Genomic DNA, 26,927 nt, shown 5'->3' on the forward strand with positions numbered 1-26,927 from the left:
ACATTGGAGTATGTGTAAGTTATACTAGTCAAGTGGTAGTTCATGAAGATGCAAGATTAGTATACCATTTGAATTAATAAAATATGATCCATGTTTTGCTGATGGTCTAGAATAAGATATGCCTTCTGGACTAAAGTTAGTGAGATTTCAGTATTGCTACTCATAAACTTAATATGACATTTTCAGTTTTATCATATGTTTTTTCTATAAAAAAGGCATTATTCAAAAAAAATGTTAATTGTAACGGTGAGGGGGAAAAAAAGAAACACAACTCAGTGCACAGGTAAAATACTATGACTGTAGCACGACAAAATGCATGAATAATAGTATAGCCTGAAATATTTTGTGCATATTTCCACTGCAAAGTCTTTACCTGAACAAAATTTGGTTTTCTTAATATTAATAAATTGATGACAACACTCATTTTTAGTCAGGATTATACTGTTAAAATTTTGCTGCCTCTTGTGTCTTCTCCTCTGTTATGTTCTAGGCAGCAATTCTTGTCAGTTAAACAATGGTGGATGTTCCCAGCTCTGTTTACCTACATCAGAAACTACCAGGACCTGTGTTTGTACAGTAGGCTACAACCTTCAAAAAAACCGCATGTCATGCAAAGGTAAAACTGCTTTCAGTATTTACTTTAGCTAACTTCAGTTTTATGGGAACACTGTAAGCAATATACAAAGAAACTTTATTTATTCATTTTAATTCATTTAACCATACTTAATATGTATGATTCAAGCTGCAACAGAGAAAGAGGAGTGTTTACTGTGGTTAAGACAGAATTTCAATATGACTTTTAATTTATTCTTTTAGTTCTGCATACATTTTGTGGAAGCTCTAAGGAATATTTTTCACATTTTTTCCTAATGCAGACAGAAAAGCAGATCATCTGTCCCATCATTTGGTCAATATCTATTTGTTCTAGGCCATAACTTAAATCTAAGTTACAGCCTGCAGTATTTGAAGTGTTTGATATCTACTGTTATTTTATTGCCCTTAGTATAAAGTAAAATAATAATAATAATATCTATTATTTAATTAAAATAACATCATTATTTATTATATATCATATATTATATATTATATCGTTATATATATTATATTATATATATTATGTGTTATTATTATTATTATTTTATTTATTATTTTTTTCTATTTGAGGAGGAGAATGAAAACAGCTTACATCTGAAGTTTTACTTTTTGCCTGAATAATACAAAACAGTAAAAGGCACTTTATTGTTGAGATGTGCTATAGTTGTATACATTTTGTATTATTTATTCCTATAGGAATAAATAGGGAAAATATTTATTCCTATAGGAATAAATAGGGAAATAAATAGGGAATTGCTGCCTCATCTAACTCATGATGGAGAATACATGGAAACAGTTAAGCAACATGAATGTGGCTTTTCTACTACTTCAGTGCTTGTCATATGTAACTTAATAACATGGTCTTAACATTTTTTATTTATTTTTTCTAATATAGTTCTTTTAATTTTGCTTCAGATACTCATAACTTGCAGTTGTGGGTTAAAGTAAAACTGGTGGATATTGTGTATCTGAAGTTTTCTTCCTTTATACTGCATTCTAGATATTAACAGATATTAGGACTAAATTTTCTTCTAATTTTAATTTTAACTATTTTTATTCTTTCTCAGACAAAAACTGGGAAGTACTGTTCTGCACATACATATTTGTTGAGTATTGCTCATTTCATTTGCGAGCTAGGTTTCTTATTGTTTAAACGAAATTTGGTAATTCTCTATCTGAAACTTTGTGGTTCATATTGTGTTCTATGAGCTAGCTTTTTACAAAGAAAGAAATTTATTAAAAAATTTGTGAAGAAAAAGGAACTTTTCCTGTATCATAGTTGGACTTTTAAAAATTCCAAGTTGCATATCATCATGCTGTGTAATTTCCCTTAAACTTAGAAGTGTTCTATTATATGAACTTTGAGATTAATGCAACATAGTACTTGTTATAATTCTATTTGTGGAAAGGTGTGATTCATTTCAACTGTTTCTTCCCACTTAATAGAAATAGGTGCTTCTGGAGTGCAACTAACACAAATGTAAACATTTAAAATACATCACATGCATTGTTCCCTTAAACTATGCATTTCTGTGTTGTCTGTAAGGGAAGTGTGCATGATTAAATGAGGTGAGAGGAATCTCATGCCTCAGAAGATAATTTATACAGTCTTGAGTCCTGCTTTCTACAAGTACTGTAAAACTGTCCCTTGAATATATAAAGTGCACTGAAAATAATAATGCATATGATAAAGAATATATGCACTGAAAATATTCTTAAATTTCTCATAATTCAAAATACTTTCTTTTTAGCTTTATTTTTCATTAAAGCTAATTACTTAATTATAAGATGGTGCTTGCTTTAAATGTACAATGATTTTCTTCTATTGTAAAATAGAAGGAATGTGTATTTGTAATTTATTATAAATATGCCATAATAATTCATGAATGTGTTTTCAAAGAGCTGGATTTATCATTCTAGAAAATTATGGAGCTGTATTGGAAAATTATGTCTAGCAAGTGTTAATTCCTCAGGTCTTGTTGATTAGGAGTCTCCATTTTGTTCTCATTACCTATTTGATTTTCCCCTTAGGTGTTGAATCGTTTCTTATGTATTCTGTTCATGAAGGGATTAGAGGAATACCTCTTGATCCAAATGATAAAATGGATGCTTTAATGCCCGTATCCGGAACTTCATTTGCTGTGGGCATAGACTTTCATGCAGGTAAATATTTTGTATAGTTTATCATATAAGTGGAAGATATCTTATCCCATTCCTATAAATGGGAAAGAAATAAAAACAAATAAATAAATAATTGTAACTATGTATGGAGGAAGTAGAAGTTGACTGTATATTGCAACAGAGTAATAAAATCATTAAGAGTTTTGAAAGAACACATTCTTATTGCTGAGCCCCTTTCAGTTCTGCAATAGTTAACCTCAGAAGGGACTTGAGACTTTGAAGATTTTGCTTTTCTCAGAAGCAGTCTTTTCAATTCTTCATTCAGTTTTGTTGTACTTAGTGTGAGCTGGGAACCCAGAGCCACTGTCACACATTTTTCCCCAGATTTCTGTCTATAGTTTGTCTTACTCATGCTATCATTTCTATTAATTTCCAGAGTAATTTGGAAAATAAAACAGGTTTGTACAATTATGATATTAAGTGACACCCGACAGACAGTATTGATGCACAGTTCTGTGCAATGTCATCCACTTTTATAAGTGAACAGAGTCTATAGCAGAATAAAGGCCAGTTGCTCAATTTGTATTCCTATTGCCTTGTTTCCCATGACATGGGTTTTCAGTGGTTGAGTCCTACTGAGAACATTATGTTTTATTGAGATACACAGGACTTTGATTATTAGCATAAGAGAACCCCTGAAAATTGGTGTCTTAATAAAATTAGAGGGGCTTATCACTCGGATCATTTAGATCTATCTCCAAATGTAAACTGGAACTCAGCAAATGTTGTAATATTATTTGTATCTGAAACCCACAGGGATCCTTATTAGTTTAGTGCAAATTAATTTAGTGAGTATTTTCTATGAGTCCATTTTCTGTGTTTTTATTATGTCACTATCAAATTTCTATTTTTTTTCTAGTTACATTTTTTGCTACTGCCAAAATTTAATCTGAATGATTACTGAAGGAAATGACTATATAGTCAGATTGGCACTGCAGTTCTTCAGAGCACTGAATATTCTGGAACTAAAATGATAATGTTGATAACCATTCCTTTGTTTACTCTGACATATTACTGAAGTTTTACAGTTAATCCAAGAATCCTTATCATATTTTTTCTAGGTAATGATACAATCTATTGGACAGACATGGGTTTCAACAAAATTAGCAGATCTAAACGAGACCAGACATGGAAAGAAGACATTGTCACAAATGGCTTGGGAAGAGTTGAAGGCATTGCAGTGGATTGGATAGCAGGTAGGTGTTTACCTGCTTGAGGTACTGTCATGATTTCTGACAGTATGCACTTTCATTTCAGCTCAAGACTAAATAACTTGATTTGCTTTCAATAATTTAGTTTTTTTGTTGTTGTTGTTTTGTTTTTAAACATAGTACAACTGTTTTTTTGTGTGTGGAGGTTTTTATTTATTTATTTATTTATTTGATTTGATTTAATTGGGGGGGGGGAAGGGGCGGGGAGGAGGAGGAGGAGGAGTTAGTTTAATTACAGCCAGGAAAAAATCTTTAAATATCTTGGACACTATTTCATATATCAACAGTTTCAATTATGACAACCTACAAATACAAGTTTATACTTTAAAGCAGAAGGCTGACTAGGACTGGAAATTAAAAATATTAGATGCATGTAATTTAAAATATAGCAGTTAGTTTCTGGTCTTAACTTAAACATTTAAGATTAATTTCTCAAGAATTCACTTTTCAAGTAGTGTTTGCTTTTTCCAGTAACTTCATAATATTTTTCCTAGGTAACATATATTGGACAGATCATGGCTTCAACTTAATTGAAGTTTCCAGACTCAATGGCTCATTCCGATACGTAATTATATCCCAGGGTTTGGACCAGCCAAGATCTATTGCAGTACATCCAGAAAAAGGGTAACATTACTGTGGCTATTTGTATTTCTTTTAAAGTCTGCATGTTAGCACTGAAGCTTTTAGGAATCAGAACCTGAAAGGATTGTACTGGAATATATTGTTCTGTAACTAAACATGGGTGGAAGAAAATGTTCTTAACATATGCTGAGATTTTTCATGAGTCTCTGTCTAAATGAAGTACTGTATCATCTTTTCACAAGTTTTTATCTTCTAAGATAATCATTTTAACAGAAGTGTAGACATTGATTGGAAACTTGATAAATCTGTTGAGTACTTCTCAAGTTTCCAGCAAATCCAAAAAAGTCACGCTAGGTAATGAAGACCTCAGAGTGATGCTGAAATAATAGAATGGTGTAATCCTTTACAGTTATAAATTCCAGTGTCATGTAACATCATCATGCACAATGAAGGAAATTGCCCAGGGTAGCTGAGAGCTATGTTAAATGAAGCACATGGGTAAGAGAGTGTCAAAAATTACGTCTGTTTTCATCCAACTGTTTGATAAGAGTACAGACTACAGTGAAGCACTAAGGCAAATACAGAACTTTCTGTCCCCTTCAAGCTCCAAAGCTATTGTTAATAGAGTTACAAATAATGCAGAAGCAGTAAATTCTGCAAAGAAATCCCATCTTTTCTTCATTGGAACATGAAATGTGCTTTGTGAGTCGATTTATGACTCAGTGGATATAAATGCTACAGTTATCCTGCAAAACGCAGGCCACATTATGTGTATCCTCTCAAACCTAAAGATGAAGATGTGTCACTCATTTTCCTCAGCTTCAATCAAACGAGTATCACAGTATGTTCAGGAAAGCAGTCTCTATACTCAGTTAGAGGAGTCTGCAGGCCTAGTAATGAAGAATTCTGACTTCTCAATGAGTCCAGATTGATACCATTGATGCAAAATGCTGCCTGGATCTTTGCCACAATTTCCTTTATAAGAATTTAGATGTAGTGATCTGTGTATTCTGCAGACTAGGGAATTCAAACTAAACGTATTTAAGAGTGAAGGTGAAAGCAATAGTGAGTTTTATTTTCTGCATAATATAAAAGCTTTTGCCACAAATGATTACAGCTATGTTCATATAGCACCACTGGATGCTTGGCTGTATCTGCTAACAGTTTTGGATTTATGCTGTTCTTCAGGATCTAGCTAAAATATTTTTGTGCTTAATGTACCAGAACATTTGTGGTCTTCTGTTACAGAGGAGGGGAAAAAATAAAAATAAAAATTTTTAAAAAGCCTTTGCAGAAAAATACACATAAACCTGATAAAATTATTCTGACCAGAAGGGTAAACTTCACGTCTTCAAAACACAAATAGGTATTCACACCTTACTTACAGATTAGTAAATACTTTACATGTCTGCTAGAAAGGTACACTTTTTGTGAATGCAGGTAAACTTGGACTCTCTTTTTAATACTGTGCCACAACATCTCTTCAGATGTCTCCAATCAAACTTACTTTATACAAGTAGGACAGCAAAGTTTTCAAGGTGGAGGAAAGATGTATCTTTATGTGGGGAGATAAATGCCTTCTTAGCCTCTGCGTTATTGTCATATCTCTTTCCCTTTGCCAGGCAAAACTTTCAAAGGTGTTCTTTTCTCCCCACTCTCTCGTTGCCCTGACTTCTCATTTTTTCATTTCTCTTGGAGTTTGAGTTGACAGCTATAAAAACGGAGAGGAAAATAGCAGTTATTTCATCTCATTGAATCTGCCCATTATACCAAGATATGAAGCAGCCAGCATTCAGCTGGTTGGTAATGTTATTTATATTACTAGGGAAAAAGTTAAGAATGTGTAGTCCTACAAAGGAGGGTCTTTGTCCCTCACCAGGTATACTTATTCATTTAAAACATATTGGGCTGTTTTTTTTTTTCTTCCGTACAGTTAAATAGCAGTTTTCTGATGAAGCTCAAAATTGTGATTGAAATATGGGGTTAAGGGGGGAAGAGGGGGAGTATGAAATATTTCTCAGACTTTGAAACTACTTCCTTTGAAGACATTTGAGGAACTTGATTTGTGTTTGGAGGGATGGATATTTAAACTCTGACTTAATTTTCTTCACAGATATCTTTTGAAAGTTAATCCAGGACTGCATCAAATTTCTGCCACTTGCATCTCCATGTTAGCTATGTAACATATATGGGGTAGTTCCTAAAAAAGTTGGTGTGTTATTATTCAAGCATTGCAGTATACACACCAAATACATATGTGGCATACTGCTATCTGCAAAGGTCCAGGAAACAAGTATTTTAGATGTCCCTTCCCAGACTTCTGGGAAGATCAAGTTTTTATTTCTGGGCTAGTTAATAGTTTATTTAAGTTTATATAGCAATATATTTATTACCATTAATACTCCAATATTAAATATCTTGTGTTATCTTTTTGCCAGGTGTTTGGGAATCTTCTAGATTCCTTTAACCTGCTAGTTAGTTATACATACATCACCTGTATAATCACGATGTTTTTAGTAGGTATTAGATGTGTGCACTTGCTTTGCAGTAATTTCTTTATAATTTTCTTTGATTTTCCCAAGCAGTAAAGCTATATCAAAGAACTGCATGTTGACTGATTATTTACAGTTTTAAGAATGACTTCATAAAAAACATCTGCAAAGAATCTGTCTAAAAAATATGTTATCAAACAAGTGTTAAAATACACTCATCCTCTAAAGGTTATATGAAGATACATAAGCCTTATTATGCTTTTAAAATACCTACTAATGGTACATTCATTTTGTTTGCTATTGAAGTACAGTATTACACATTTTCATCTCTTTATTTTGATGCTAAATTTTAATTGGTAATTTCTGCAATATTTTAGGTATTTATTTTGGACAGAGTGGGGACAGACTCCTTGCATAGGGAAGGCACACTTAGATGGGTCTGAGAAGGTTGTGCTTGTGAGCCTGGGGATTGTGTGGCCTAACGGGATTTCCATTGACTATGAGGTTAGTTTCTTTGTCTTCCAGTATACATTAAAATGTACAATATTTGTTATGTTTCATTAAAGTCAAATGGTTTATCGCTTTGCTGTAATCTTAATAACTCTTAATGAAAAACTTGGACAAGACTGTTGATGTTTCCTTTAAAATTTATCTTTAGGAAAATAAATTATATTGGTGTGATGCTCGTACCGACAAGATAGAAAGGATTGACCTTGAAAGTGGAGGGAATCGGGAGATTGTGCTGTCAGGGAGCAATGTGGATATGTTTTCTGTCGCGGTGTTTGGAGCTTACATCTACTGGTCTGACAGGTAATTTATTTTTCATAAGTATTTGAGTCTCAAAATGTTATTTCAGTGCCAGGTGTTTCACCTTTGTAGGATTAGCCATTCCTTAACAAGGTCAGAGAATGGATTGCAGAAAGTTACACAGTTTCCAAAGAAAGGGTATTTCTGATACTGAAAGCTAAGCATATCAGCATCAGAGATGAGACAAGGTTTCTTCACCTTCTGTTAGGCAAACTCTCCACTGCCCTTCAGTCATTTGTTTGGTGTGAATTAGTTGAGGATTGTTGATCAGACATCTTCAACTTTTTTGGCAGAGCACATGCAAATGGCTCTATTAGAAGAGGCCACAAGAATGAGGCCACGGATGCTGTGACCATGAGGACTGGCCTTGGAATAAACCTGAAGGAAGTGAAAATCTTTAATAGAGCACGAGAGAAAGGTTGGCTGTTCTTAAGGATACTATTACGTGTTTCAATTACTATTGCCTGGTACATTTTATGTATATTAAAGCATACAAAAAGTTAAATAATCAATGATTTATGGCAATAAATTTTGCAATATCTCCACATTTACTCTTAAAGTTGTTTGTGTTTTGTTTTGTTTTGTTTTTAGCTTAAGTTAATATACTAAAAAACTATATAGTACAATTTCTACTAAAATCCTTCTGAATGTTTTCAGGAGAAAGTCTAAAACCAGAACAAATTGTGTTGTTCCTTTTTGTTTTCTGTAGGAATGAGATAGACCTTAAACTGTGATTTAAAAAGCAACAATTTCAGGCTGTCTCAAAATTCTGTTGGAAAGCAGAATTTTCTTTCACAATTAGAAAATCCCAGCCTCTGTCTCTCAAATATTTATTTCCTGAAATTCCTTGGTTTTCAGTCCAGCAATTTTGTGTGGGAAGAGACCTTGTAAATAATTGGATTTCATTGGAATTTGATTTGTTTTGGAAATTGAAGAGACAAAAGTTATCATATACTCTCTGTGATTTATGATATAAAGATAAAAATGGCTGAATTTTATTCTCCACTAAGAGTAATCTTTCTTTTAGATTTCTTTTCTTTCCTAAAATTCTAAATCAATAGAGATCTTAAAAAACAAGAACTATTTTGTGAGAAATAGAGACGTGATTGTATCACCTTTGTAAACAATATCTTTGTTTCATGTATTTGTTTCGGTTAGCAAAAGTGTTAAGAAGTCTACCAGCAAATGGTAATGATTTCCTCAGAACAAACTGCTACCAGGAAATTCAGCCCAAATTATGTCTATATATATATATTCATATATATTTATATATATATGTATATATATATATTCAAAATCACAGAGAAATAAAGTATTACCATGAAAAGATAAACTATTTAATACAAATATTTCTAGTGTTGGTAGCGCTCAAAAGTTGCTTTAATCACAACATCATGTATCTGAAGACCTTGTTTTTTTATATATATCTTTCCTAAAAAACTTTATTAAATATGAAATGTAAAATAAATCTGTTTCGAAAGAATAACATTTAACAATCAATAAGATAAACGGTCTTTTCATTTTTTTCTTTAAAAAAATAATAAATAGTTTTAATAACAATGAGCACGTGTATTAATTTTATTAAAGATTTTTGCATGCAGTTTCACCGTATTGTAGACATAATATTTTATGGATAAAAAATATCCATAGAAAATCCATTTCTTTTAACTAGGCTAGAAATAGTTAATGTCTGCTTGCTTGGAAGGGCTTTGTATTTTAGGATTAGGAAAATATAATTGGATAAAATGCTTAATTATATGTAATGATTTTATTGGTAGCTTGAAATACTCGATTGCATTAGTAATAGGAGATATGGTTACTGAGGCTAAAAATCTTTTAATGTTAGTTTGAAAAACATAACTGAATGATGAATCTTTAATACATTTTTCAAATTTTACTAGGGTACAAATGGTTAATGTCTTTTGGAGGGGCTGTCAGTGAGCCAGAAGGACAAAAGGGAAAAAACAGGTGAAAAATATTTTTTTGATTTTTTTCTATATAACTCTATTTTATATATACATATATATATATATTTAAGTTTACTGAACTAGAAGTAGTCAATGCTCCTTAAAAAAAAATCATAATTAGCTAGTCTCCTGACTTTCTAATTAAAAAAAAAAAAAAAGGAAAAAAAAAGGCAAACAAAAAAGAAAAAAAAAAAACAAAAAACAACTACACAAAGAACCTGTGATGATTGACAAATATTAATGCTTTTTTTTTTTCAAACACCTGTTTTACCCTTTCTGATGAGCCAGCCCTGCAGTGCTAAGCGAGTGATTTCCTACTTTCCTTCAGTGCTGTTTGTAAGGATACGCCTTAATTAAACTGTTTTTAGAGCTGGCTGTTTTTTAAGATACTTACAGCTGGTGAACTGTGGAAGCACTGAAATTTTCAAAGAGAGATTTTAGAAACTTGAGAATCTCTTTCATGTATTTGCCTTTCTCTCAAACTCATCCTTCCAACCAGATATTAACATTTCTAGCCTAATAAAAATTCAAAAACTTCTTCAAAGAGACCACAAGTGCAAATGTATACAGATAATCTCCCAATATTTTTGCATGACTACACAGGAATATTTCTCATGGAATTTTGCCTAGGAACTCAAAATGCAACATTTCTAATTTAAAGGGAAAGTTAACTCTCATCCCCCATTACTTTTGCTTTAATGTATCTTCAGCTTGAAATGTAGCAGTTAGAAAATGCAGTCAACAAAGACACTACTTATTCCCCGACAATTATAATGGTTTTCTACCAGAAAACAATTTATTGAGACTGTTTTTTTGTTTTTTTTTGTTTTTTCTTTTTTTCTTTTTTTAATATCTGGAAAAAAATCAGAAACGGGAAAACTGAAAGAGCTGAGTTGTTGTATGGAAAATGCTGTCAGAAACAGAAACTAAATTATCTAAACTAACTATAATTGTATTTCATACATAGTCCAAAAAAAAGACAAAGGAAAATAGGTCTTAATTATTGACAATTACTGTAATTTTAAATATGGCTTGAAACAAGTGAAGTTTATGTCATTGAATTTACTAATTTGACAATGATTATTTAATGGAATGCATTTGTCAGAGAGTAAGTTTTTAAAGTCAGGTTTTAAAAGAAAATAGAACAAAATGTTAGGAAACCTTGTTATTAAAAACAAGGGCCTGGATTGACACAGTTTTGTACATATTAATATATATGTTTTCATTTTGATAGAAATTGGCTAAGAACAGTGCAGGATTCTGATGGTATCTAAATTTACTCTTTGCCAGTAACAGGTGTTTAAAAAAAAAAAAATAAAATATTTCAAAGCATTTGAAACAGCTCATAGGTGTCTATCTAAGTCTTCATCTGAATGTGGAAGAAAAATCCATTCAATCATTATCTATTTATAAAGTATATACACGTGTGAATTGGAAAGAATGTTAATTAGTTATGTTTGCTAATAGATTGTTTACTTTAAAATTTACTTTGTCTATTTGTCATTGAAATTATATATTCTTTGCTATTTTGGCCTTTGATTTACCTGTACTGTAGATAAAGTTTAAGAGAAGAATCCTTGGAATGTGTAAAGTTGCATTCTGATTTAAGTTTGTTACTTGTAATTGTACAAGAGAGAGATTTATTTTTTCTTTTTTTCCTACAGGTACTAATGTTTGTGCCAAGAATAATGGTGGGTGTCATCAACTCTGCCTTTATCGGGGAAATGGACAAAGATCTTGTGCTTGTGCACATGGCTATCTTGCAGAAGATGGAATTACTTGCCTAAGACATAAAGGTTACCTGTTATACTCAGGAAGGACAATATTAAAAAGTATACATCTTTCTGATGAAACCAACTTAAATTCACCAGTAAGGCCATATGAAAATCCAGAGTACTTCAAAAATGTGATAGCTCTTGCTTTTGACTATAGTCTGAGAGGAAGAGGTTCTAATCGGATATTCTTCAGTGATGCACACTTTGGAAATATACAAGTTATTACAGACAACTGGTCGGGCAGAAAAGTGCTAATAGAAAGTGAGTAAAAAAATAATTTCACACTATATGTATTTTCTTTGAATAACACATATTAAGTCAAAAGTTGATAACCACTTGGCATCATAGGGTCAAAAATGCCAATAATGTTTTACTATACATAAGCATATAATACAACTATTACAATTTTTCCCTGTAAGATGAATTTAAACACTATCTTTTTGTATTACAACTTCAAAATAATTTATAGCAATCTTACGACATGTGAAGCATACTACTAGAAAAAAAAGGGGAGGGGGGGCCATGATATTTCATTTGTATTATGGTAATTTTTTGGAGCTTTTCTAACAAACCTCATTATACATTGCCTAGGCATGAAAGAAGTCCTGTTACATCGTGAAATTATCGGTTGTGTATTTTTGTAGTTAGTGGGAGCGGAATACTGTAAGATACCTCTGCTGATATAACCGTTCCTCGGTATAAAAATATTGGGACCATGGTCAGTGTGTCCAGTTGACTCACCATTCTTGTAGTCAGTTCAAGAAAAGCGACTTGTACTCAGTGATTATCTGAGGCATACTCTAACCTATGAAATTGTCCTTTTCAAGGAGAGGCTTACTCAGTAACTTTGCATATTCAATTCATTCACCACATTAGCAAGGGGAGTTGCTAAACTTGATGTTTTTTTTGGCTTCTAAATACTTGAGGCCTGTCACTCCTTAAGGAATCAACATCAATATCATCACAAAGTCTAGCATAACTTTTATTCAAAGTTAATGCAAATTTTTGTGGTTTGTCATGGTAAAGTTCAAATTCAAGGAAAATCTGAATACGGATGTATGAGAAATATAGCCTAATATTAACCATCTGAAAATCTTACCAACAAAAACCTACATTCCAGAATCATATGCTGCCTTAAATTTCTTGTCTAATATTTATTTTAGTTTATTATTTTTTCTAATATTTATTTTCTAATAATGGTTTTAAAATATGCCATAAATCATTCATCTGTAATTATTTATCAGAAGCATATATTTACTATGGTTCTTCATGCTATTTTTTCAAATACTGATTGAGTTGTTTTTATTTTTTTCCACAGGCAATAGTTCATTTTGGTAGCCATTTTCCATAATGTCTGAAGTGTTTTATTGTTTTTTTTTCTTTTTTTTTTTTTTTCTCCCTGTATTGTAGATAATTCTCATCTGAATTTCTACTGTCATGTTATATTGCCTGTGGCATTGCTACATTTAGCTATTTGTCTGGGTCAAACAATAAGGAGACAAAAGAAAGTTACTGGAAAAATTGAAGTACATTTGATGTAGAACATATTGCCCTTTGCTACTGCATGTTAACAAAAAAATCTTTTTGAAAAGAAAGAAGCTAAACAGCTGCAAAGTGATGAACTTATATTCTACAGTTTACACTGGATAATTGTATCACTGTGCACCTCTGCACTGTGGTTCTAAGAAGCTATTCCCAGTCATGAAAACTGTTCACATTAAAGAGTGGAAAAGCATCTTTGAATATGGTACAAAAGCCTTTTTTTAAATTTAATTTTGAGTTTTTATGTGCGCATATTATAGAGGAATTAATGATATCCATATTGAGATACAGTAAAAGGAAACTAAGCAATGTTGTCAGGATATTCTCATTACTCTCTGGAAAGCATTAAACCTAGAGATTCAGAGCTGAGATTAGCTCTACAAGAGAGACAGCCAGCTCACGTGTGCAGGGATGATACAATGTTATTTTAACTCTGGTGTTGTAGGATAGGATGAAAAGCATTACATGAAAAGCCACTGGAGAATTTTACATTTAAAACAGGAGAAAGAAATACTGATGAAGCAACAATGCAGCTACAAATTGGATTTTTAAAAGAACAATAAACTATTCCTCATTACTTTATAATGGGTTGTTGTACAAGAACATTCCATAGAGCACAAATGAGAATTATACTTTTAAGAAATTGTTAGACAGTGTTTCTACTTGTAATCTTAATATGCCTGATTTCATTTTTCATTAGCAGAGTCAGCACTCTGAATAATTGAATGTCAGATGAAATTTTGTATCCTTCAGAAATGTACTGTATATTCTAAGGATATAGTTCTGAACAAGGGTGTTTTTATAGAAATGCTTCGGTTGTTATTCATTATAAGTGAGAAGGGATATCACATCACAGTATAAAGTAACATATGTTACTATATTGTTTTCCTTCACATGTTTTAAAAACCTTTCTTTATGTTGAGTGATTCATTTAAAATTGGCATTCTTGTACCACATATCCTTCCTTTCCGCAGTTGGCACGTGACTTTCTCTCCCTGCAAACAGGAAATAGTTCATGGGGCTGCTTGATACAGTAGAAGTATTTGACTAAAAGTGATAGCCAATATGAAAAACAAACAAAATGACTACCTGAAATCAGTGCTTCCATTCACTGTAAGACAGAAAATTTTCTGATTTCTATGTTGACTATGAAAATAGTGAAAATTAGTGAATGGAATCCAGCTGACAAATTTCACTAATAATATTTCATTGCAGGATTAAAAGATAACTTATTTGACATTTATTTTGCTGTCTTTTGTTTCCCAAATTATCAGTAGGCATTTGTACCAAATTTTACTTTACTGGAAAGGGATACAAAACCACATTAGAATTACTTAGTGTGGTTCTTACAACCTTGTTTGACCTCATTAAGCTGAGGTCTACAAATCAGGCAAAACTTTATTTAAATAAATAAATAAATAAAACTGTATTTGAGTGAAATAGTGAAAATAGAGTACATTATTGTCCCAGACTTTTAGTTCACTGAATGTAGATCTTCTGCTCATAAAGAATCCATTAGCTGATGGATTTCTACCTCAGTGAAATCAGATATGCCACTCAAATCCAACACATTATTGAATTTTTCTGCACACTAAAAACAGTTAAGATATATAAAGAGCCCTTTATTAAACAGGTTTCCAGTTCACTAAAAACAGATTTACAACTCACGAGCAACCCATTATCTAATATGTTTTTAGCTCACTGAGAACAGATTTACTACCCAGAAACAACCCATTATCTAACATGTTTCCAGTTCACTGAAAACAGATTTACAACCCATACGCAAGCTATTATCTAACATAGTTCCGACTCACTGAATATTGATTTAGAATTCATAAACAACCCATTATCTGACAAATTTTCACCTCACTGAACAGATTTGCAACTCATAAACAACCCATTAGCTAACACATTTTCTGCTCAGGGAAAGTAGATTTACAGCATATAAACAACTTTATCTAACTTGTTCCAGTTCACTAAAAACAGATTCAAAACTCACCAAGAACCTGGTACCTGATAGGGTTCTGTCTTCAGCAGGAAAGAGCAATATCAAAACAAACAAACAAACAAAAACAACAGTGTAGCATGTGCACAGTATGCCATTCCTTAACACCTTTATTTTTATGCAGCATAGGTTTGGGGAGTGAATTCTTTCATAACTTCTAACTTTATTTCCTTTGGTCATTCAGTTAGTAGGGACTTTTTCTTTCTTATTTTTTGATAAGTAACTGGATGGAGTTGGGCCTGACTGCTGACCTGTAAAAATTCCGTTTTCTTGGCAGTGATGTCTCACAAATAAATATTATTTTGATTGAGGAATTATTTAACCACTCGGTATTGCTCTTGATTTTGTTACTATAGCATCATGTAGAGTCTTATCCAGTCTGTGGAGATTTTTAAAATTAGCATCATTATAGCAATATCTGTTTTAAATATGTTGTGACAAGACTGCTTTCTTTATCATGTGTTTTGATCTCAGTCTTTCCTTCCAAAAAGGAAAGGATGCAAGATGGTACATTTCATTTTCTTTTCTTAATCTTCCACATTTTAGTTGTGAAGATCACCCTTGCAGCTCACTTTAGACATGTTAGACTGCTTCTGTGACTTAAACTGGCTATACATTTGCATGTTTTGTATCCCGTTGTGCTGTAAAAGCTTCAGAAACCTGTTAAGGCAAACTGTATTTTTACAGTTCCAAGAAACAGAATCCCAAGTGCCTTTTTTCTTCATAAATCATGAGAAACTTTGTGACTTTCCTGTTGTTTGTTGTCGATGGTAGTTCTGTATGAAACAAAACACAAAGGGATTATATTTGGAAAATACATTTTGATACATACTTTCTCTGTTCTTCCAGTTTGAAGAATCATGCAGGATTTACTCTGCAAAAAGGACTATGTTTTCACTTTGTGTAAGCATTCTGGAGTTTTTGATTATGAGAAGCAGTGACTTGGAAATCATATCCTAAATCATTTAATATTCTAGGAGGGGTCTAGAGAGATTATGTACACTTTGAAAGTTGTTTGTCTTCTAATTTTATCTAATTTTAAGCCCCAATATACTACAGGCATTCTAGGATATTGAAGAAGACATTAAATACAAGAATCAGTATGTTCGCTTGGCCATCTCTGAACAGGTGTTTAAATGCCTACCTGAACCAGACATCCCAGCTTTTGCCATTCTGTTGAAGAATTTGTTACTGAAAACTTAGGTTAAAATGAGGTAATGGAACATTATACAGAAAAGAATAGCATTCACTAGCAGTTAAAGGCATAAGGTTACATAAGGACATATTTGGAAATGTGAGTTGTTTAAATTGCTGCAAGTTATCAGTCTCATTTGGGACAATATGGTTTACTCTCATTTCAAAGGGAGCCTGGAGAGCATTCTGTTCTTATTTTTCTTTGTTGTTGAACACTTCTAGGTGGAACAACACCATTATTTCAAATTTCTGAATGTTTCTGTAATGTTCAAACTAGAAGCCATTTCATATGCACTCTGATAAAAGTATATGAAGTACTTTCAATCTGTATAGGTCTAAATAGACTTATCTTCCATCTAAAAGTAATTTTATAGTAGATTGAACTGACTGAAAATGTTTCAATGGAAACAAACATCTGTTTAATATAAGAGATTTTTAATATTTCATGCGTATCCCCTTCTTATACCACATCTCCCATTGGCTGTTGTTTATTTTGTCAACTGATAAATAGCCTGCTGACTTTCTTATTAGTGATGTGATTATCTAAATAGAATTTTTTTCTACATTGGATGGGAGGTCTCAGCTTGACCTAGAGAAAGCCAGTGGAAGATATCATATTATTCCCAAGGTAGATTCTTCGTGGTTTGGGTGGAACAAACAGCTAATTGGAGCCTTAATTCATTTAAAATTATGAAGATGGGTTGTATCTTAAACTTTTTGTTTCCTGTTAGGAAACATTATTATCATCGTGGATTGAGCCATTAGTCCAAAAATACATAATATTGAACAGGGTGAACCTTGTTTTATCCTTCTATGATATTCATGATTAAGCCCTAATTCCCAAACCATCTGCCAACCTTTTCTTCTTTACTTTGGTATCCCTCCTTCTCTGTCTGCCTAGAAGTAAAATGCTATTACAGCATCTATGTCCCTTCTTCCTTCTCTGATGAACATGAAACTGTGGGTCTGTAAGTCTGAAGAAGTCTAAACTTTCTATCAACTGAGAACTGAGAGAAGACAAACTCAAACCAGTTCTCTGATGAACCATCTCTGTGAACTGTCTTCCATCCCACTACAAATGCAAATTAAGGTTAACTTTACAGAGTAAGTTGCATGCTATTTGATGACTAATGTGCATTCAGAAGCGAGAAGTTGCCTCAGCATTTCTGGAGGCAAAACTGAGGACAACATAGAAGTGTGGTGTGGTCATAGAAACAACTCTGTGGACATGCTCTATGAGCTTAGATGAAGAGGCCATGCTGACTCCTATGTCTTTTGACAGAGTGAGCCACATGCACCTCTGAGGCTGCAGACCTACTGTGTTGCTGTGGTAAGACTATGCACATACAATTGTCGTAATGTTAAATATCACAGTGCATCCTTCTTTCAAGATTGCCAGAATCACAGAATTTCTAGGCCAGGTTTATTTCTGTCGTGTAGAATGAGGTTCAATCTATCAATGGTGTTAGAAAAAATTTTCTTAAGAAAGTACACAGTCCAGTGACATACCTGTATATTTGGAAAGTGGTCTCTTAATGTGTACAGTGCAAAATTCAAAGCTTAAAGTTTCAAAGCTTATGTTTATACAAGGAATACTTTCTGAAATAAGAGCCTGAGCTGCTAAGCTAATAATGCAGCTTCCTTTTTTATCATAGGTATAGGTTTGAGACAATTTATTCGTTAACCAACATCTGCCTCAGGGTATCTATAGAAGAGTGCAGCATTCAAGCATTCAAGTAGGCTTAATATAGTGGTACAACACTAAAAAGAAAAGAAAAGAATTGGAAATTGAAGGAGAGAGGAAAGGGGAGGACAGGCAAAAGAAAGCAATCAGAAATGGGAAGAAGTATTAAGATGAGATACTGTTGGTGAGCCATTTCTTTCCTAACTATGTAAACAATTACACTAAGACGTTTTTGCCAGTGTAATATCCTTCATGGTAAGAAAGGAAGTGTTATGTGAAAAAAAGACTGCTTCTGTTTAGAACTTCAGGCACTAGTGTCTATAGAAGGCAAAAATTTATTCACTGCTAGCATAAAGTGTCAGATCCTGTGATGTATTGTAAGGCTTTTTACAGTCTGAATCTTTTAAAGGTGTTCCAATGTGTGCTACTATTCTTGCTAACTAAATGGCTCCAATTTAACTGTCAAAAAGGCATTTATATTCCCATTTCTCTTACAGAGCATTAAATTTGGTACATTGTATGAGGTCCCTGTCGTTGTTGAGCTTTCTTCTCCACAAGAAATTTTTAATCTGTTAAAGATAAATACTTTAATATAGTTGCTTTTAGTTCTGTAAACAAATTGCATTTATTTTAATTGTATATGGTATAGTTCCAGTGATGTTCACTTTTTAACAAGGTAAAACTGAGAGACTATCGTTAAACCTAAGACATTAAGTAGTAAAAGCTAAAATTATTATTACAACTGCTACCTTGTTAGAAAAAAGAAAATGTCTGGTTTATCAATACATTTTGGTTTTGTATGTGGTGGTATATTATGATTAATGGGTAGAATTTGCAATCTGTACAGTAAATAAGTATATAGTTAGATAACATTTACTAACTTTATACTTATCAGTTACTATTCTAGGAATATATACTTTTGCACATTCCATGGCTTGTTTAGTTATTCCTACTATGAAACTGAAATGTATTTAAGACGGGAACTAACATACACTGATCTTTCAGTTCGCTAGCATTCCCATCCTCAGTATTCAGGAAAGGTGCTTTTGCCTCCTAAACTGGAGATGATTCATAAAGAATTAACAGTTTGTAACTGCTTCAATTTTCCATGTTGCTTTTAAATTTTTACTGGTGTAAATTTGCTGCTGTCTTTACATCAGCAGCTGTGGCAAAATGTCCCATGAACACTGTATGATTTGCTGACTGATCCTCTGAGTCTTTCCTTCCAGTATCTCTGTCCTGTTTACATTATCAGCACTCCATAGCTTATAACACCCTGTTAGTGAGCATTCAAGTGTTTGTTAAGTGTTGATGGGTGATCAGCTCTTAAATGTCCAGCTTCACGTACCTTGTCCAGCTCCAAACTGGAGTTTACCACTGCCATCCCAGAGATGCATTTAATCAATATCTAATGCACTTCATTGCACAGAAATATCCTCCCTCTATCATTACTTTTCCATTGGTTGGTTAGTTCACACAATAAAAATCTATCGTGTTTTCAGTTGGCTGACTAGTTCATCTAAGTATGATTAAAGTCATCAACTGCAGGTTACGTTCATGGTCTTTTCCATGCTTAATTAGAATGACTCCTTGCCTGAGTAGTTTCATCAGGTGTTTTGTGTAGACCTTCATGAGTTTGCTGATTGACTAGACAATAAACATCCTACTACTTGGGCATCTGCCTGCCATTCATGCCGTACTTATTTCACACGTACAGTGATTGAACATAATATTTTATATATCTTCATGGATGCAGACTAAGTCAATGTTATAAATCCAGAAAGATACTTACCCATTAGTTTCTTTTTGCCACATATTTAAGAAGTGTTCTGTGAATAGTTATCACACAGAGACTGAATTTTCACTTGTTAGAAAGTCACTGAACTTTTTAGAATCTGAGATTCCGGTATTATACTTTCTAAAAAAATGAGGGTGTTTGTTTGCCTTCCCCCTCCCTCCCCTCCCCCCCCCCCCCCCAAGATTCCAAAATGATTTTATTTCTCTTTAGTTCATTCACAGCAAATGTTAATTCTTTCATGCTTACTGCAGTCAGTTAGTCAGTATATCCACGGAGCTGTTTTTTGTGTCCTCTACTTAAGGTAGTTCTTGCCTGCAAGAACCCAAAGCCTCTGTTTATATTATCTTATTGCATCTTTAATGTCTAGTACTGTACCGCATGATTTTATACTTAACAGATATAGAAAAATGGTGATTTATGGTATAATTTTGGCAAACTTTACATGTGCACTAAAATTATATTTATAGGCTAAACAGGATAATGAGTTAATTGAACTGTTGCAATACAGAGTTGTCATATTTGATATTTAAGGTTTCTGTTACAATATAACATACTGTGTACTTGTTATATATATGATTGATGTCAGAAGCAATTAAAAAATTAAATCAGTCTCTAATTTTTGAGTCAAATATAACTTATCTTGATTTATTTTTTCTTTGTTTTGTTTTAACAGCTTGTTATTGTCTTAGAATTTTATATAGCAGAAATGACTTCCTGCCTTCTGGCTACTTGAAGAGGAAAGTAGAAGAGAAATAACTATTTAGAGTTCTAATTGTACATTTAGTTAGTTATGTGAACTATAACCCTTTCATTGGCTGTTTTGCTGCTTGTGAGGCATTTTTTTCACCTGAGATCACCTGTTATCTATCGTGGTAATTTTACACAAACAGACTGACAGAAAGCAGTTTCATCTCCTATGACCAGTCTGGTAAAACAACTGACAGACTGTATCCTGAAAGGTAAATTGTGAAAACTAAGTTAGTAGGTACATAAAAATGAAACAGGTGTTAAATGTTAAGTACATTTAAGTATTAAAGCCTTCTCCAAAGTTCTGATATCAGTGTAGATTTAAGTATTAAAGCCTTTCCAAAGTTCTGATATCAGTGTAGTTTATGCTGTTTTCCTATTCTGTTGGCTTTTCAGCAATAATAAAAAACAAAAACAAACAAACAAAAAATTATAAAACCACACTATTTTGCCTTATAATGTTGGCAGTTCTTGCTTATCAGCTTTGCTAAAGAAAAAGAGTGTGTAAGAATATCAAATTAAATGAAAAGGGTAGTTGAACTTATGCAGTCAAAACTAAGAAAGTTTTTACTGTAAACTTACTAGAAAATTTTAAAACTTGCAGAAGATAGATCAAAATCTAGGAGACAGTGAAATAGTATATACATTACCGAAAGTCAGTGGCTAGAACTATTGGATAATTTAAACTTTACACCCTTAAGTATTTATTTTGTATTTGCAGTAATCAGGGAGCTCTAATCTGAGTTCTTCAGTTATTGATTTGTTGCTTGTCTTTTCCCTGGGAAAGTCAGATGAAGATCAGCATGACAATATTTATAGGCCGCATCTCATCTGTGGTATGCAATCCATCTTCGTTAAGTTCAGTAAAAGTGATAGATAGCATTTGGCAACATAATGATGTGATCGGTCTACCATTGCCTTTGTAAATCATAAGCTGTTGCATTCTCTTGTGTAGATATTTAATCAGTTATACACCCCATTGCTGATTTAATTCAGAATGTCAGTGGCAGGTGAATAATGTGAGTATTTGTATATTAATATCATATTGTATTAATGTTCCTTTCATTTAAGTATGCTATTCATGTGAAAATCATAAACTGTTGCTTCATGCCTAGAATAAATTTAATCAGTGCTGTAGGCATCTAATGCCATCAGTGTTTTAATTCAATATGTCAGTGAAACAAATGTGTTTCTTTTCATTTCCAGTTTCTTTATGCTATACTAATTCAGAATATTGTATGATGCTATGAAAATATGAGTCTGAGAGTAAACAAATCACTAATTTTCATCCTGTCAGTAGATTTGGGATTGAATCCCCCAATTGTAGCACAAAACAGGATGAGAACATATTTCCCTTATTTTTTAAAGTAACTGAATATCTGATGATATAGTAACTGCAACAACAACAAAAGCCCTATGTAGTCTAGGGTATCCCTTAAGGAGTAAGAATTAAGTAAATGCAAAATAATTTCAGTGCAAAATGGTAATGATGTGACACTAGAATTCAGTTGCTTTGGAGTCTCCTCTAGTGACCTTTCTTTGGCAAGATGAAGTTGATAAAAGATTTAGTTTTGAGGAGGGGCATCTGAAGGTGGCAGGAGGACCATTTTGAGGGCCACTTCTGTCCTTAGTTGGTACTTGCTTTAAATTACACTTAATTTTTGTGACACTTTAAAATAATTTATATGCATGTTATGTTTCTTGACTACCATGCGTAAAACAAAACGTATTTTTAACCAACAAACAATGTAAAAACAAACAAACAACCAAAAATCCTAGTTATATTGAAGATTTTTCTACATGATGTACTGAATAATTCATCCTGTTCATACTCAATGTTAATAAGAACAAAAGTTGTTTTGTTTTCTATTGTAAGAATTTATCTAAATCTTGGATGACTTTAGCATTTACCGTCTGGTCTTTATGTCACTGACTTTAAAATCACTTTCCTTACAGATTTGTGTTTTTTAAAAAGTATTAAATGATTCTCTTTGGTTTCGGTGGAGTTCTCAATTTCATAAGTGAGCAACATGATCAAAAAAGTTTGTTGAAAAATAAAGGAGAATTCTTGGTATTACTTCTTCAGGATTTTTATTTCCAGTGGAACTAAACATATGCACTTGGTATGTGTTTTCAGCAGACAATATTTAGTTAGCATTTAATTCTTGTCTTACAGATAGTGTTTATATAGTGTTCTTTCTTTTCTTTTTTCTTTCTAACTGACTTTTCTTTTTGACTAAGCATATATTTTAGTCAAAGTGATTTTGTGGTGTTTAACAAAACTTCATCATCCACTCACAGGTCACCCGAGCTGTTTAATAGTTTCATTTAGGTTGCTCAAAGGTGAGATCAGTCTATAAGGAGACCTTAAAGGAGATTTTTAAAAGATCACAAATACTTCAGATAATTCCTGAAATTCTTTTTATGAAAACACATTTCCATAACTGAATATCACAGAATCACAGGAAGGGACCTCGAAAGATCATCAGGTCCAACCCCCCTGCAGGTCCAACCCCAAAGCAGGTTCCTTAGAGGGACTGCCCAGGTAGGTGTCCAGATGGGCCTTAAATATCTCCAGAGAAGGAGACTCCATAACCTTCCTGGGCAGCCTGTTCCAGTGCTCCATCACCCTCACCATGAAGAACTTCTTTCAGATATTTGATTTTGAGCATCTTTTACAGTCTGACTCTAAGCAATAAACTTTCAGATAACTTTTTTTCTCTTAAGTCTAAGACTTTGAAATTCTCTTAATCTTAGAGATTTATTGTATTTTTATTAGCTTTTATTTTTTTCTTTTAGAATTGTTGCTGTTGTTCTCTCTTAAATAGTGTTTTTATTGATTACTTTGCTGAAGTTCTTGTCCATTCAGAACATGCGTATATTGCAAGGTTTTTTAAAACAGAACATTTAATTTTTTAATTCAAACAAGAGGAATATTTATTTTTCATCTGTATGCTAAATGTTTCTCCATATATGGCAAAATTGTCCACGACTCTCTTTCTTAAAATTTAGAAGTGACCGTTTCATTATTCATAATATTCATACTGTAAGAATATATTACACACCCTGATCTGGAGTTGCAGTTTGATGTATTGGTCCAATTTAATAATGTTAATGATTATATAAGAACATGATTTCTGTAGAAAAATAAAGACCTATTAAGCATAGAAATTACAAGTAAACCCACATATATCTTCTATTTCAAGACCATTTTAATCATTTTAGTTGTGGCAGAAACATCACTATCCTTTTTCTAGTACAGAACAATCTTAGTCTATGTTGTATAAACAGGTTGCTTTTGAATCTCTTGACAGGTACAGACAAGTAACAAAGCTGAAGTTGATAGAAATTCAAAAGGTTACATGAGGGAAATGTGTTGTTGTTTGGTTGGTTTGGTTTGTTGTTATTTTCTGATAGGTGCCTTTCAATTGAAGAGCATGATTTGCTGCAAATCTTGGTTAAATCTTTACCTCCTAAGGGTTATGTCTTTATCCACCAAGCAAAAGGCTTGGTTTCATTTTTCGAAAAAATTCCATAATTAAAGAAATTAAGGAAACATTCAACTTGCATAGATATGAAAGGGTAAAAAAAAAAAAAAAAAAAAAAAAAAAAGGGTAAATGCTCTGATGGTTTGTTCATGATAAGTAATATGCAGAATTGGTCAGAAAATGTCAGTATAGTATACAGAATTGGCAATGGCAAATTGGAAGAATTCAACATAAGTGAAATGGAAATTAATAGATTAAATTAGAATTGTTTTCATGGTTCTATATGTTTAAGATTTATCATTTTTCCTAAAATTTCTTTTAATTTCACAGTTTAATCAAAAGTTTGCAAAAATTGACCAAGAAATGTATCAATACCTGTATCTCAGATTTCTGCCCTGGAAGTAATCCAGGATCCAAACCAGGGTGCAAAATGGTTCACGTACACAGTGCTTGGCCTAGTGCCTTAATGATGTTTTAGACAATCCCAAGTTTCCATTTAATCCTATCTTGTGTTTCTCTTGCTCTGAGAAATTATTATTGTTAGGATTTCATCTGTTTCATGTTGCCTAAAATACTGTGCTGGCCATGTCAGCCATGAGAGTAATATTTTAATGTTATGTTGTCAGGAATATTTTTGCATGTTCTGAAGTATAGTGTGAGAAAATTATGGTGTGTTTGAGAAGCACAGATTTCAGTGGTTGGGAGGTCTGTGGACAAAAGGAACGAAGTCTGGCATCGTACTGTTTATACTTCCTGCAGTGTTGTTTCAGCAGCATATTTTTTTTGCCAGAACCATGCCAGAGTACATTTCAAGAGGAATTAGTTGTTTCATTCATTCCTGGCATAAAGTAATATGCATGTGGTGTGGGAGCTCATGGTTGCAATATCCAAGAACGAAGCAACTAGCTTTCTTAATTTATCATACAGAAAGATGATACCAGAAACTATGTAAACCATAGCTGATTATAAGCCTGCATTCAGGCATGTTCTAACTGGTTTTAAAGTACTAAAGTACTTGCACATCTCTGTCCTGCTGTTTGAAAGAACTACCTCTCTTTGATTTCAAATTATGGTGGATATTAAAAAAAATAAAATAAAGTAAAAAATAAGGAAAGAAGCATTCATTTGCTATATCTCAATATGTTTTCATGCTTAAAATTAAAAATAACTGAATATGGCCATCGCTCTTAAAGAAATCTTTGTCACATCCAGAATTCTTATCTAAAAGGTAACCTTTACAATGGTCAGAATAATTTTTCGTAATTTTCAAGTTGCCTTCAATGCCAGTTGAAAACTCATTCACTTTCCTGAGTTATTTTAAGTGAACTGAATATATTTTATTCATTAATTCCCCTCCATAGGTAGGGATAGCTTTTCTACATATATTCACCTCCATTTACGGAGTGTCATCCAATTTATTTCTTCTGTTCTTTCTTCTGTAAGAAATTTGCTGTGACTTCTCTACAGATAAATCATGAAAATGTAATCAGGAGATCTCCAAATGCAAAGAAAGAGAAATCTAAAATACTGATTAATTATTTACTTCATAGTTTTAATTTAGTGTTAGCAATTTTGGTGTGATTTAACTTTTGGTGTGATTTGGGGACTTTCTGTTCTGTGTGTATGAATTGCGTGGTAAAAATTACATCTTCCTGAAAGCTGAGTGTAAATTGTAATAATCAGCATAATGTAATCCTTATTATATTTTTAGGTCTTGTCTTCTATAGTTCATTAATAGCTGTATGAACCTTCTGGTCTAAAATTGTTTCTAACAAAATAATAAGTGAAGTAATCAACATGCATTTCTGTGGTAATTCAAAAATAATGGTAGGAAGTAATTACTAATTCTCACAGTCTGTCACTTTTATACATTGAAATCAGATGCAATTTATCTTTTCTGGATGTAAAATATATGTTTTAGCTGCTTATTAATATTTGCTTTTGTTTCTAACGCATTTTTTATGTAGAAAGAAAGTGTGTGGTATTGTGGCTTACTAAAACAGTGTATTGATGCTACAACATTCAAAGCTGGTCTTTTTCAGTGTGTTTCAGATGTTTTATAAAAGCCTACTCAGATAACAGTAAAGGACATTTTGATCCCAATTAATGTAATATGTATATCTGTTACAAAATACATCCAAAGATAAGGTGAAATAGTACAAGTAATTAGTAAAAACATGCCAAGACTTCTCTTAAATGAAGACCAAACTTGTAACTAATTTACTGCCATCTTGAATAAAAGCTTATTATTTCTAATGTATTTGCTGGAGACACTGTAGTGAAAATATTTCAACAAGTGCTAGCATTGACAAATACAGTACAAGGATATTAAGAATGATCTTGCTCCCCATATTTTTCAATATTTTTTAACTTTGGTTCCAGGAAAAAAACAAACAAACAAACAAACAAAAACAACGCAGGTGGAAGGTGGAAGTATAACGGAATTGATGATACCGATGATAATTGAAAGGAATAATAGGCTGAATTCTGTGATTCTCTCAACTCTGAGATTTTGCAGGATCAACTTAAACAAGAAAAGGCCTTTTTAGAAGGAGTTTTATTTGCTCTTTCTGTAACCATGTTTTCCAGATGTTGGGTCAGTGGAGGGACTTGCTTATCATAGAGCTTGGGACACTCTGTATTGGACCAGTTCAACCACATCCTCAATCACAAGACACACTGTTGACCAGAGACGTCGAGGAGCATTCAACCGGGAAGCAGTAATAACAATGTCTGAAGATGATCATCCACATGTGTTAGCTCTAGATGAATGTCAAAAGTATGTATGATGATGATGATGCTTTTACCAGATTTTGATTTTTAACTAATGTCAAGAAAACAGCATGACCTTTTTCACTTC

At 32.6% G+C, this 26,927-nt stretch overlaps 1 protein-coding gene across 1 annotated transcript in view; it reads left to right on the top strand.

The window, feature by feature from the left end:
- Positions 1 to 26,927, top strand: part of LRP1B (LDL receptor related protein 1B) — a 669,075-nt gene that overhangs the window by 505,191 nt on the left and 136,957 nt on the right. Inside the window, exons 34-42 of the mRNA XM_038182072.2 lie at positions 491 to 616; positions 2,626 to 2,757; positions 3,837 to 3,971; positions 4,481 to 4,610; positions 7,438 to 7,564; positions 7,719 to 7,870; positions 8,161 to 8,285; positions 11,499 to 11,870; positions 26,657 to 26,846. Of these exons, the coding sequence (XP_038038000.2) occupies positions 491 to 616; positions 2,626 to 2,757; positions 3,837 to 3,971; positions 4,481 to 4,610; positions 7,438 to 7,564; positions 7,719 to 7,870; positions 8,161 to 8,285; positions 11,499 to 11,870; positions 26,657 to 26,846 (1,489 nt within the window). The remainder of the gene's footprint in view (positions 1 to 490; positions 617 to 2,625; positions 2,758 to 3,836; positions 3,972 to 4,480; positions 4,611 to 7,437; positions 7,565 to 7,718; positions 7,871 to 8,160; positions 8,286 to 11,498; positions 11,871 to 26,656; positions 26,847 to 26,927) is intronic.

The sequence above is a fragment of the Anas platyrhynchos genome, chromosome 7 (genome assembly GCF_047663525.1).
Source record: "Anas platyrhynchos isolate ZD024472 breed Pekin duck chromosome 7, IASCAAS_PekinDuck_T2T, whole genome shotgun sequence".
NCBI lineage: Eukaryota > Metazoa > Chordata > Aves > Anseriformes > Anatidae > Anas > Anas platyrhynchos.